At 34.3% G+C, this 15209-nt stretch overlaps 1 protein-coding gene across 6 annotated transcripts in view; it reads right to left on the reverse strand.

Moving 5' to 3' along the window:
* BMPR1B (bone morphogenetic protein receptor type 1B) overlaps window positions 1-15209 on the reverse strand; it is a 221796-nt gene that overhangs the window by 62913 nt on the left and 143674 nt on the right. For 5 of the 6 annotated variants that reach the window (XM_024736109.1, XM_024736110.1, XM_024736111.1 and 2 more), the window contains one exon: window positions 1190-1349. In XM_024736109.1, coding sequence (XP_024591877.1) covers window positions 1190-1332 — 143 coding nt within the window. In that variant the 5' untranslated portion in view covers window positions 1333-1349. Of the gene's footprint in view, window positions 1-1189; window positions 1350-13131; window positions 13330-15209 lie in introns of those variants that run through there. The other variant, XM_024736112.1, reaches the window with a different exon arrangement.

The following is a 15209-nucleotide window of genomic DNA, read 5'->3' on the forward strand; positions in this document are numbered from 1 at the left end:
TTATCTTGGCGTAAGCGCTCAGAGATTGCAACCTTGTCTATCATACAAGGGCCAAGTTACTAGACCTCTCTGGGCCCTGAATTCCTTAGGTCTAAAGGTAAGAAAGAAGAATTCCCTATCATGCTGAGTTGTTGTGCTGATTAAATGAGACATATGTTTACGAATACACCCAAATTTCCTCCTTGTGTCATTCAGTTAATACATATTTCTTGAGCTACATATTTCAGGATACACTGGTGAGCTTGTATTAGACAGATCCCACTTCACAGGAAACTTTAAAAAAAAAAAAAAAGGTCTCAGCATGAAAAAGAAAAGCATTCAACTCAGTTTCACGCTCCTTCCTGGGGAGTGAGGTCCCAAATGGTTGCCCAGATATTCTGCCCGGAGTTCAAAGCCAGCAGCCCATCTTCCTATTTGGGTCCATTATCCTCCTTGAGGGAGTCTCTGCTTCTCTGACATTTTAACTCCTGAGACCCACACTTGTCTTGTTATCTCAGCCACTTTGCCCTGGACACACTCTGGCCTCTTTATTTACTGTTGTCCTCACCCTGGGGAGTCAGTGCAGGGACAGTGACCAAAAAAATGGATGTGGCTGCATAAAGATGTATAAGGAAGAAAGAGGCAAACGGTGCAGTTTCAAATATTAGAAAGTATTTATACAAACATGATTAGCTACTGAGGAGTTTATTCTCTAGTATTTAGCGTCTTAATCTTAACTTCTGGTGGACTCACATAAACTCTATTACCACGCTGTTTCCCAGAAGCAGTTTATAAATATTTCCAACAGCTTAGGTGTTCTTTCCAAGATACTAACACCATGACCATAATAAATGTTAGAACAAACAAACAAACAAACAAAACACATTTGACACCACTGCTACTGCATTTATTTTGGGGGCTGAGGTCTTTTGAAAGAAAATAATTGGTTCTTGCTCCTTGACAGGGACCCTGGGATCTGTGCTCTCTGTTTATGTGCACATGTGATGTTTGCAGGAAGAATGACCTCAGAACAACATTTCAGGGCAAAATGTGATTCAGTACGTCTCTACATACAGGCACAGCTCTGAGAGTTAATGGGTTTAGGACCTATTCCCCAAAATGTGCTCTTGGAAACACTAGCCTACAATTCTATAGTCAAAAAAGGATGGCTTCCTATTAAAACTAGAGTTAAATAATTTATATGACCAACCTGCAAATATTGTTGACTGAGTCTTCTGGACAGTGGTGGTGGCATTTACATCGCAAGATCTTTGGGCGAGGGGTGAGGGCTGTACTCTCACCATCCTCTTTCCTGGTGCCCACGTTCAATTTTCCTGAACTTCGCAAAAGCATGTTATCAAGGAAGTTTGCTGAAAAGAAGAAACAGTAAGAGTTTAAGCATCTTTGGGATAGCCCAGCCACAGTCTTCTGTCCAAAGAATGATGATATTAAACAAAATATTAAGTACTCATAATAGTTAAACGTTTAAACAGAAAACATATTCTGATGTTTTGACGCTAAAGATTATACCTTCTATATGATATATATGTCTCATTAGAAATTCTCATAATCCTTTGAGAATAGTAGTTTCTACATTAAGTTATAATAGTTGTATTTGATTGAGTGCAAGCAGTTCAATGACCCACTATTATATAGATTATCTCTACTCTGTGCGGTAATGCTGTGAGTAAATATAACCATTCCCATTTTCAGATGAGAAAATTAAGACTCGACGTTTAAGTGATCTGCACCCTGCTAATAAGTCATGAAGCCAGCATTTACACCCAGATCATCTGGGCCCTAAAACTTTCTACCCGTCTCTTTACTTTAGGGTTCTCTTCACTTTAGGTATATCATGTATTTTTTAAAGAAATCATTAAACATATTTAATCTGCAACATTCATTAGGAAGATAAAAATTTAATTATCAAGATATACAAGCGAAAGTGACGACCTATTACAGTAGCAATGATTCTACATCTTCAGTGGAAGATACGATAGTAGACATGATGTTTAGAGACAGATTTTTCTGGTTCTAAAGTAGGCTTTACTGTTTACCAGTTAGTTGACATTGAATAGCTTTACAAATAGTCCCACTGTGCTTCATTTTCTTATCATCAAAATGGAGATAATTATAAGCACCTACCTCATGTCAAGAGCTTAGAGTGGGTATGTTACATAGTATTACTTGATAAATGTTAGCTAATGTTATTGGAGAAATCTAATTTTTTACCTTTTAAATAGTAAGGCAATGTTGCACAACCTAGGGTGACATATCACTGAGACAGTTTTCATGTTTTCTTCTTTACCACCACTTTTGGAAAGAAAGGATGCTTCAGAAGGAGGCATAGATTAATTGACACCAGGTTTCAGGCATTGTGGTAAGAGCTCTCCTACATGCTATGTCACTGTATAAATTGTCACCCTGAGCAATGTCTGATTTAAAATCTAACAACACATCCAATTTGCCTACAGTTAAATACAATTTCAACAAAAATATTATCTGAAAGATACTGGGTTAAAAAATTGAAATTCTAGATCAGAAGTACAGTATGCACAATAGATATGTACAGTGTACATTTGTTTTTTTTGTTTTTTTTAACTACAAATTAGTGCCTCCAACCACTGGTTATATCAGAGAATGAAGAGTTTAGAAAAAGGTCTGTGATGATCTATCCTGACTTTCTCTATGTTATGCTAATTAGTTGAATTTGTAGAAAGTAGTAATTAAGGGAAAAAAGAATATGTTAGATCCATTTACCAGAATTTCCCCCAATCATTAATTCTAATATTTCATTAGATTTTTCAAATTTATGTAAGATGTGCACCTAACTTTCTCAAACAGTTCCTTATATTTTAGTCTGCAGAAGACACATCAATTGTAATATATGAAGAGTCTGTTATATTCAGAATCCTGGGCCACCCACAGTGATTCTGATTCCGCAGGTCTCAGATGAGCCAAGGGAAAGGCATTATTCCACAAGACCCCAGGTGACTTAGACAGATGATGTGCAGACTCCACTTTGAGAAAACTAGGACTAGATTAAGTAAATACTTATTTAATCCAACCATAAAATTAATCCCAATAGGTGTTTATTATTTCTATAAAATCGGTGCTCATCCTTAAGTTAAATTCCAAAATAAAGTGAAGTTAAACACAGTTCATGTTAGTATCTTGTATTTAAAGCCTGCATAAATGCCCTAGCACCACTTGCTATCCAGGTGCAGTGGGTATTGGTATGCCTATATATCACCCTGCCATGCTGGTTTCCTTCTTTTTAAATCTGTTTCTCAGTCTTACTAACTTTATGACCTAAATTACCTCAAAGTATCTCAAAGTGATGAAGGTAAGATATTTAAAACTTATTACATCCTGCTTTCTTCCATACCAGGCCCCTGCTCTTTGAAGTTTTTAAAACAAAATAATAAAAATTCATTTATTATGCATATGTCTACTTAGCAAACACATATTGGGTGCCTGCCTTGTTCCAGACACAGCCTAGGTAAGTAGGATGAACTAAACATACACAGAATTTACCACGTGGTGGGAAAAGTTGTTAAATGGAATATTCACACAGAATGGTCTACAGTATAAAAAGAAACATCTTTATACTACTGGAAAGAAGATGTCATTTTGTAAAAAACATTTTAATACAGGATTCATGATTTTCTCACATTTTAAATTTATTTAAACAAAATAATGATATAAAATTTAGTTAGAAGGAGATTCTTTGCGATATTGCTTAACAATCTGTGTTTACAACAAGAGGGAATAAGTCAGGTCTCTTAAAAGAGATTCCTATGTAGTCATTAAAATGTAGATGTGAAAGTATACTTCCTGACAAGGAAGACTGTTAAAATGTAATTTTTGTTGAAAAGGGCAGTTTACAGAGCATTTTAATTACAAAATCCCACTATATGAACAAGAAAAGGGGCTAAAACAAACAAAAAAACCCCCAACAATATAAAAGAGTTCCAGAGGAGACACTAGCAATAAAAACTTGGTAATCAGAAGGTAAAAATCATCCTTTCTATAGAGATTGTGAAGATGAAATATTGCTGCATAATCCTTCTAAAATGTTTAACACTGTAACATGCAGTCAGAATACATGATATTTTACCAAAAACACATTCATAAGAACAAAAACATAAGCATAGCTAGCTCACGACAGATACCATTTCTATAAACTGAGTTAACAGACAACATACTGAATGAACATATAAGGCTGCTTTCATACAATATGATCCAAACAAGTAAATGTAGTGAGATGATAAATGATTGCTTTTAATTAGCATTAAATACATGGATAATTAAATGCAAATCTGAGACAGGTGGAGAGTTCTTTATTTGCTTTTGCCAAAATAATCAAGGGAGTAATCCATAAAAGTATGTAATTGCTACTAAGGAGTCAATTAATCTATATGTGTTTAATTCCTTATGAAATGAAAATCGTTATCACATGATTCACATTTCCAGTCACAAGATTAAACTAAAATAATTAAGTGATAATTTGGAGGCTAAAAAGAGAAGACAAGGGAGAAGAGAAGCAGTAGCAACAGAAGGAATAAATATGATTAGACTCAAAAGCTAAGAGCACAGTTAAAAAGAAAGATTATGGTATCTAAATTGAGGTATAGTTGCCATACAATATTAGTTTCAGATGTACAACAATGTACCACATCTTCTTTATCCATCCCTTGCTGGACACTTCGGTTGTTCCATATCTTGGCCATTGTAAATAATGCTGCAAATGAACATAGAGGTGCATATATCTTTTCAAGTTAGTGTTTTTGTTTTCTTGGATAAATACCCAGAATTGGAATTGCTGGATCTCATGGTAGTTCTATTTTTAATTTTTTGAGGGAGCTGCATACTGTTTTCCATAGTGGCTGCACCAATTTACATTCCCACCAACAATGTACAAGGGTTTCCTTTTCTCCACATCCTCACCAGCATTTGTTATCACCTGTCTTTTTGAGAACAGCCATTCTAACAGGTGTGAGGTGATATCTCACTGAGGTTTTGATACATATTTCCCTATTGATTAGGGATGTTAAGCATTTTTTCATGTACCTGTTGGCCATCTGTATGTCTTCTTTGGAAAAATGAGTATTATTCAGATCCTCTGCCCATTTTTTTTAAATGGAACTTTGTTTTTTGCTACTGAGTTGTATGAGTTCTTTATATATTTTGGATATCAACCCCTTTACAGATATACGATTTGTAAGTATCCTCTCCCATTCAGTAGGTTGCCTTTTCATTTTGTTGAGGGTTTCCTTTGCTGTGCAGAAGCTTTTTAGTTTAAGGTAGTCCCACTCGTTTCTTTTTGCTTGGCTTTGCTTTTGGTGTCAAATCCAAAATACCAACACCAAGACCTATGTCAAAGAGCTTACAACCTATGTTTTCTTTGATGAGTTACATGCTTTCAGGTCTTACAATCAAGCCTTTAATACATTTTGAGTTACTTTTTGTGTATGGTGTAAGATAATGGTCCAGTTTCATTCTACTGCATGTAGCTATCCAGTTTTCCCAACACCATTTATTGAAGAGACTATCATTTTACCATTGTATATTCTTGGCTCCTTTGTCATAGATTAACTGACCATAAGAGTGTGAGTTTATTTCTGGGCTCTCTATTCTGTTCCATTGATCTATGTGTCTGTTTTTCTGCCAATACCGTACTGTTTGGTGACTACAGCTTTGTAATATAGTTTGCAAGCTGGGAGCATGATGCCTTGAGCTTTGTTCTTCTTTTTCAAGATTACTTTGGCTATTCAGGGTCTTTTGTGGTTCTATACAAATTTTAGGGTTGTTTGTTCTATTACTGTGAAAAATGCCATTGGAATTTTGATAGGGATTGTATTGAATCTGTAGACTATTTTGCGTAATATGGACATTTTAACAATATTAATTCTCCCAGTCTGTGAGCATGGATTAGCTTTCCATTTGTTTTTGTCTTCTTCAATTTGTTTCATCAATGTCTGATAGTTTTTAGTGCACAGGTCTTTCACCTCCTTGGTTAAATTTATTCCTAGGTATTCTATTCTTTTTGATGCAATTGTAAATGGAAATCGTTTTCTTAATTTCTCTTTCTGATAGTTCATTCATTATTAGTGTATAGAAATGCAACAGATTTCTCTATACTGCTTTTATATCCTTCAATTTCACTGAATTCATTTATTAGTTCCAACAGTTTTTGGTGGAGTTTTTAGGGTTTTCTATATATAACATCATGTCATCTGCCAATAGTGACAGTTTTACTTCTTCCTTTCCAATTTAGATGCCTTTTATTCTTTTTTTGCCTAATTGTTCTGGCTAGCATTTCCAATACTATGTTGAATAAAAATGGCCAGAGTTGGGCTTCCCTGGTGGCGCAGTGGTTGAGAGTCCACCTGCTGATGCAGTGGACACGGGTTCATGCCCCGGTCCGGAAAGATCCCACATGTTGTGGAGCGGCTAGGCCAGTGAGCCACGGCTGCTGAGCCTGCGCGTTCAGAGTCTGTGCTCCACGACGGGAGAGGCCACAACAGAGAGAGGACCGCGTACCGCAAAAAAAAAAAAAAAAAAAGGCCAGAGTGGGCATCTTGGTCTTGGTCCTAATCTTAAAGGAAAAGCTTTCAGCTTTTCACTGTTGAGTATGATGTTAGCTGTGGGCTTGTCATATATATAGCCTTTCCTGTGTTTAAGCATATTCTTTCTACACCTGTTTTGAGAGTTGTTGTTGTTGTTTTTATCATAAATGGATGTTGAATTTTGTCAAATGCTTTTTCTGCATGTATTTAGATGATAAGATTTTCATCCTTCATTTTGTTCATGTGGTAAATCACATTGATTGATTTTTGGATGTTGCAACACCCTTACATCCCTGGAATAAATCCCATTTGATCACGGTGTATGATCCTTTCAATATATTGTTGAATTTGGTTTGTTAATATTTTGTTGAGGATTTTTAGATACGTTCATCAGGGATATTGATCCGTAATTTTCTTTTCTTATGGTGCCCTTGTCTGGTTTTGATATCAAGGAAATGCTGGCCTCATAACATGATTTTGGAAGTGTTTCCTCTTCTATTTTTGGAAGAGTTTGAGAAGGACTGGTATTAATTCTTCTTTGAATGTTTGATAGAATTGACCAGTGAAGCCATCTGGAACTAGACTTTTGTTTGTTTGGAGGTTTTAAATTATTGGTTCAATTTCCTTAAGATCTTCCTAATAGCTAGTCCACGTTTGAAATAAAGGGTCAATGAGAAACTGATCTGTTTTATCTACTGCTATAATTATGAAAAGGGATTTATAAAAGGATCACTTTCATATAAAGTCATTCTGAATTTATGCCAAATCTAGCCAGCCTCATATAGGCAAGCTTAGGCATTTTAGATCAAAAACAAGACTGAACACATCAGCTAAGGTATAAAAAAGGCAATTACATGTATATAAAATTAATAATCATCTCATAAAAACATGAATTTAGCCTGACTTTCTGATAAATTTATATAAAAGAAGATAATCATTAAAAACAATGGCAAGATTACTAATTATGAAAGAAACATTACATGTAACTTAGTACATTATATTTTCTAAATCAGCAAATTAAAAGGAATTTTTTTCCACCAAGGAAAGCTAAATAGTGAATGGTTTCTACTTAGGTTGAAAAGAATTTCAACAAAATTGATTATTTCTTCCCAGTAGCTTTCCAGACAGTTAAGGCTTTTTTAATATTTAGTAATAGAATTATAAATAAATCTGACAGAAAAATGTAAGAGGGAAAAAAACTGAGAAAAGTCAGACTGTTCGGAAATGTCTTAGGAATAAATACTACACCCTCTTTAGTTCAGTCCATTTTCAGTTTCCTTCCTCCCTCCTACCTTCCTCCTCCCCTAACTCCCCACCCCTTTTTCTCCCTAATACCAATCTTTAGCTTAACAGTGTGAATCCAGACACTTCAGATGCTGCCTGGTTAGCTTAGCTAGTTACATTATAGTTAATCCAGGTTGTTAACTATCCAAACTACCATGATAATACAAAGTAGGGCCTGTGGAAGCCAATCTAAACTTGTTCCTTATTTTTCAGAGGATCAGTAGATTTTTTTAGGGAGCAACTGAACCACAAGGTCACTTCCAAACATGTTTCTGTGTGTGTGTGTGTGTGTGTGTGCGTGCGCGCGTGTGTGTTCTTAATGAATTGCAACTAAATTATATTCCTTATGATTTTCATATAGGAGATAGATTTACAAATTTTCAGGCAAATTACTCAAACTTCACAAAATAATATAATGATCAGCATGCAATAGTGTGACTTCCATTCAATTACAAAAGCTAAACAGATGGTTATCTTCCTTGAACATCTTTTCATGGATATATGTTACAGTTACACACATGTTTTCAGCTATTTTGTATGTCTGTATATAGTTATACACAAGTTTTCTATGGCATCTCTTCTTGTGTAAGTTAGGAAGTAAGGCAGAGTTATAAAGAATGTCTTTAAAGTACTCATCTGGAATCAGTGGACAATTATTAGCTGGCAGCCTGGTATAAACACTATAAAATAACTCATTTTTGATGTATATACTTAAAAAATCAATTATTTTTACTATTTCTATATTATATTATAGTGTACCATTCCATATGATTTTTACAGAAAAATGAAACAAGATTTTTATAGAAATATCAGAAAACACAGAACAGTAAATTGCAAAAAAAATACAATACTACAACTCTGCAAGAAATAAATTTTAGCTTCCATATTCATCCATTATATCCTAAAGTACATTTTAGTTAATGTACTAGTTTTGATTATTTTTTCTTGGTTACATTCTTATTTCAAAAATAGAATAAAACGTTTTAAGTCTGTGATATAAAATATTGTTGTATGATATATGTCATAGTGAAGAGAATATCAGAATCTACTGTCACATTAAAACACATGGAGAACGATCTTTATGAACAGCAATAATTCAAGGAAATTAAATCTCAAATACACTATGCATTAATACTAAGAAATGGATGTGAGTCTTCAAAATTCATTTAAAGATGACATGTAATTATATTGTGCCACAGGATCTACTAGTAATCTATTTTCCTTTCTTCATTTTATTTTTTACTTTTTAGCTCTCTAAATATCTCAAAAATTAACAAAACTTTGAGTGTCTTCTCTGTTCTACATCACCTTCACAAGAGGGCAGGCCGGACCAAGAAGAGAAATTGAAATTCATATCACACAAGCTTGTACTTCAAGTATCTTGGGTAAAAAGATTAGTGGAAGAAAATTTGAAAGTACTACTGAACTGTCCAGCAATGCTTTGGGACTGATCCAGTCTAACACTATCCATGTTGCTATGATAATAAATAATGTGAATCAATGCTCATTTCCCTTCTCAACCAAAACTGGTTTAAAGAGTACACTGGTTAAAACCCAAAACCTATAACACACAGGAATAAAACTTGAATCAGAGCTTGAAAACAATATTAATTTTCAAGCTAACTTTTCGTGATCCTGAATGGTGGGTTTAAATAGATAACTAGCTTTTATTTTCATCACTTAAGCCTTGAATCATTTAACTCCATTTAATAATTTAATTTACTGTCTAATAAGCATACTCAATTCAAAAGTCCTGACCTCAATTTTCATTGCCTAACCCTCTTTCATTATACCAAGACATTTTCAAACAATTTTTCTATGTTGTTTGCAACAAGAACTTAGAAAAAAATATATATATAAACAACATGAAACGCAATCGTTAATAAAAAGTTGAAATACGTGCCTAAACTCTTTTGAAAACAAAATATAAATACAACTTAGATTCAAAACTACCAAAGCAAAATCACATGCATTACAAAGAAAGAGTAGACTTTCAATTATTAATAGTGAAGTGAACTAACTGCACAGGAGTTTCTTTCTCCTTCGAGTCTCAGAAGTCAGAGGAGAGAGGGACAAGGGAGGCTGTAGGTGGTAAGTTCTGGGGCTACCATGCTATAGAGGGGGATGAAATGCCAGGTGAGAAACCAACACCAGGTGTGGTCACCAAGCAGTAGACTCAGACTTGACCAGGATATAACGTAAAACGGACAAAACAGTTCAAAGCCCAGCTTAGCTACTGCCATGCTCTGTTGCCTTAGCAAGTCACTGACCTCTCTAACAGAGGATGTGGAAAGTCGCAGCACACACTGGCTCGCTAGGAGAACTGGAAGAGAGACTCCAAATAAAGCACCTATCACAGCTCCTTGCACATACTAAGAGTGAATAACAGTAAACTGCTGTTTTCTGTGCTGCTGAAGCTTACTATTCAGTTTTTTTGTTTTCATTCTTCAGATTTTTCTCTTTCTCCCCCTCCATTGTTTTTGTTCCTTTTCTCTACTGCTTCATCTCCTAAATGTTTCTACTTCTCTTCCATTTCTTCTTTCCCCGACCTCTTTCTCTCATCCTGATCCTCTCTTCCTCTTCAATTCCCCTTTCTTTTGCTTCATGTCACTTCCATTAACTTTGCCATTCTGGCTCATCACTGTGCACAGAAAGTCTATAAAAATATTGAGCTTTTTGGTTTACGAAACACTGACACTTTGTTCACAGCTGAATAATACATTGTTATTCATTATTCATTTATTTAGCAAATAATCATTAAATCCATTCCATCTACATAACACAATGGCGCAGAGCACCTGAAGTACCTTCAGTAATGTAACAATCTTGCTGGTGAGACAAATCAACTGCATGTGGAATACACTGAGACAAATCAGCTACATATGGCAAACCAAAAACAGTATATGAAAATAATAAAATAGAAGTCAAGATGCCACATATAATTGTCAAATGTAAGTAAGTCCTAGGTAGGAGGCACAGGAGGGAAGATTACTAGGGGTGACAGGAATCAACCAGTAAATTTTATGGAAAACATAAGCACCAGGGATACTGACAGTTTTTCATTTCAGTGGCTCACCGTTGACACTACCGAATAGGGTAAGAAAAACACACTAGTTTTACAATGTTAAAGATTTGCTGGATCTCTATAGAAACCAGAGCTTTTATAATAAAATATTTTACATGTTTCCATTTGCCAGCAATTGTTTCTCTTTTTACCATACTTACACATCCACATGACCATATCACTCAGTTTCTGTATGATAACCATGTTTTCAACATTTTATATCATAAAAGTTCTGCCCAGAGACCCCAAAACATCTGGATAAAAAGTGAAAGCTTCAATAATTCAAGTGTTTTATATTCTGGGATGCTAGATTACGAGTTGAACAAATCATAAAAAGGTGAAATATTACATAAATGTGAACATACAACATATATATTCATATTTGTTTGTTTTACAGGTAACTAATACAGAGTTATGAGCCTGAGTAAGCATCATAATTGATTATAACATGATTTATAGTTCTTAGGACATCACATTTATACTCTTTAAAGGTAGAACAGTAGCTAGCTTTCCCACGGGTTTTAATATGCTTTCGAATTTGGAGAAACTCAACCAAAGTGTTCATATAAATTAAAAATCTTTGAAAATACTCTAAAACATGACATGATAACAAGTATCTTAATAAAAGTATCAACATAAGAAATAATAAACTTTACAAGCAAGTAACCACCATGTTTAAAGATAGTTTAACATCAAACTGAATCTATATCCATAAAATAGCATAATCACAGCTAATAGGATGATTTTAAAAGTTAAAAAAATCTCTGCATTTAAAAATACTTAATATGTCTGTTCTTTTCTTTGTCAGAAAAGAAACTGAACCACAGCCTCTTTGACAATAATGTCAAAGAATCAACCAGGACATGGCAGACTGCCAAGCCAGGAGCTATGGTTTATTCGGTGACTTTCTATCAGTGCTCTGCTTCACAGAGTTCTAAAGCTAATCATAGCGGATGTTCAACTAGCCACCGCACCAAAACTTACTCCGCAGCTTTGCAAAGCACTCCCAAGACAGCTTGAAGTGTAAAACTACTTTGAACAGACATCTATGTAAAGAAGAGAAGTGACAATGAAGCCAGACATCAGAAACCCAATCACCAGGTTCATGCTATTCTTTTTCCCCAAAGAAAAAACCTGGAAAGCATTTAGGATCTCTCTGTTTCTAATCCTTTCTGGATCCTCTAATTGGATAATTGTTAAAGGATACTTTAGTAAGGAGCATACTGATCTTGAAAATGTAAATATATTGCTATTACAAATGTTCAAATATTTGAGGCATAAAATATATGGAATATATATATTTAAAAACTTAACTTACAATGCACTATTATCAACTACTATCATCACCAATGAGTTTAAAGGTCTATGATGAAACAACATAGAATAATGATAACCAGCAGCAAAATGAATTAAAACGATCTGAATATTAGAAAGCCATTACAGAGTTTTAAGAGAAAAACTAAAGAATCTGAAGAAACAACTGTACAAAACCTGCAGTGCTATCTACATAGCTTTGTTTTCAGTTATGTCATGCTTCATAGGAAAGTTTTCTAAGATAGATACCAAAAATGACATGAATTACTAAAATATACTTGCCTTAGCTTCTCTGACTGTATACTTTACCTTAAAACAATTTTATAACCTTCCTGATCAAATTAAACGACTTAGAAACTGAATTTTCAGAACATTCATTTCTTCTAATGTTTAAATCATTAATTTGTACTTTAAAATATTTTTGCATTTTTTAAAAACCATATTTGCAAGAAAGCAACTTTGACTTATAATCTATGAATTGAGACATATATCATAGATAGCAGAAGAATTTACAACATCAAAAACTACAAACTCTACCACAGGACGTTACACAGCCAAAACACTTGGTTTTAACCGTGACAGTATTGGAAAATGTGTAGGGGCAAACACACATACCCACTCCACCACACAGACAACACAGAAGGTATAATAATATATGCAACATTTGTAGTAGTTTAAAAGTCACCTAAATTACACATTGCTGGGACATTTAAGCTAAACTGCATTTTCTTGCCGTGTAATTTTTGTGCGCGAAATTTTTGAACCCCTGAATTGTTCTATTCCCAAACCTCTATGCCAAGAAAGACTAAGTTCTATCATCGCTTTTGTGTGTACCAGAATTGGCTTAACTGATCTTGCTTACATTTCTGGAGGGAAAAAACAGCCTCTGTAAGATATAAAGCTTCTCCCACTACTCACTTTTGATTTCTGTACGCTTGATAGATCGTTGCCAGGTTCCTTAGGACGAGACATGAGGAGGACACACAGAATTGCTAGGGGTGTCCACTAAAAAGCACAGCACCGTAGGCAACACTAATCCTGCACCTGTGATGTGTTATTCACCAGTTAAGAAATGCAGTCCAGACGGTGGTTGCCTAATACAGCTCAGCTGTTTTTCTCAGTACTCCCTTTGATTATAAGCTGGCAAGAGAGATTATTCTGGTCAAGCATTGAGCTATGTTCAAGATACACGGCATATGACAGTGGAAAGGTGAAAGAGAAAGGAAACCTTAGAATCAAAAAAAAGTAAGTAAAAAGAAAAGAAAAAAAAGTCACTGACCACAGTGTATTATGTAACAATTCCAGATGGTTCAAAGCTGCCTCTGATTATACACAGGCAGAAAAATATACAACATTTAAGTATCTAGAAATCTATTTTTTGATATTACCCTTTTGACTTTTAGCATGGTAGTTCAACATGCAATTCTTTGGTTTGTTTTAAAATCAGCACAACTTCACAAATTGATCAGCTACATAAACGTTTAAAAATCTTTCTTTAAAGAGGTTTACCTATTCTAGACATCAAACTCCTTTTATAATGTTGGGAAAACTGAAACCAAATGATTACCATTAATTTTATCTTTTTATTAAGTCAACCATATTATTGGACTTGACTCATTAAAATATGTGATATAAAATTTATCTTTGAGACACAACTATCTTATCCATCATATATGGCTTAAGCCAGCATAAAATATTTATTTTAACCAGCATAAAACTGCTAGCAACTCCAAACTGATTTAAGAAATATTTATTATACACAAAGCTGTCTACGAAGCATGTTGGTTTCACAGAGATGAAGAAGAAACCGCCACTATGCTCACAAACCTTAAAATCTAATGGGGGAGAGTAAATAAAAGTTACTTTTTCTGTTATTGTTGTTTTTTTGTCATAAAAGGGCTGCTGATCATTCACTCATACCAAAACTTTCACTCTTTTTCCTTTGACACTCTATATAAACACAAAACCATCTGTCCCCCAGGCCAGTATCTGTGCCATTTTAAATAATCTAAAACCTTACCCCAAAACCAGACACCCTTTCCTAATAGCAGATGGTTAAAAAACAGAAACAAAAAATTCAATTACATATACCCAAAGAGCTGAAATGAAGAAAATATATCAATTTCAAAATGTACATATGTAAGGTATATATTTTAAAATGTTTAAAATTTCAAGTTATTTTTTTGTTTTCATTGATTAGATGCTAATTAGCAGCTAAGCAAAGCAGTATATTAAAAAAAATTAGAAAAATTCCATATGATATATATTAGGAGCAAAAGGGTCAAAAGAAATTCCTATGTCCATAAAAGCATTCTCTCTCATCAGAATCTGACAAGTCTTAGAGCCTTCCTTTATATTTAGACATTAGTGTTAAAGATAATACTGCATTTAAAGTTCCAAATAACACTCTGAGGCTAACCGGAGGAGGACCAAGATTTAGGCAGTATGCCACAAAATGTTATATTAATATTTTAACGATTCCCGTGCTCTGGTCTGTGCGTCCAAAGTAAAATAAGATGGCTGACTTGGGTCCTGGGTACGTATATGACTAGCAAAAAATATAGACTCCTGATATTTTTTTGGACAAAAAAAATTTTTTTTCTGAAATTATACTTAATTGGCCATTAAAATAGTGCTGAGATTCTGAACCACCCTCCACTTTGTTTGATTTATTGGAATAAGATTTGCCAAAGGCAAAAGTCTTGTTGACATTTGGGCAGAAACACCGAGGAAAGATCCAAATTGAGACTATGTTATTGTAATGATTGTGTTATCTTAAATCTGTGTATGGCACACATTGGAACATTCTGGCCTCATGTTGCTCAAGCTGTCTCTCTTTCAATAAACAAATGGCTTCAGTTTTCAAAACATTCTTCAAAAGCAATCTTATTTTTTAAATTTTTTAATTGCACAAAGCCTAGTAGACTCAGTGGCCCAGCCTTGCCTTTGAAAAGCCTGATCTTACCTTTAAATTTTCCTTCTTTATATTTCTTTAT

Source organism: Neophocaena asiaeorientalis, unplaced genomic scaffold (assembly GCF_003031525.2).
Source record: "Neophocaena asiaeorientalis asiaeorientalis breed wild unplaced genomic scaffold, Neophocaena_asiaeorientalis_V1.1 scaffold7, whole genome shotgun sequence".
NCBI lineage: Eukaryota > Metazoa > Chordata > Mammalia > Artiodactyla > Phocoenidae > Neophocaena > Neophocaena asiaeorientalis.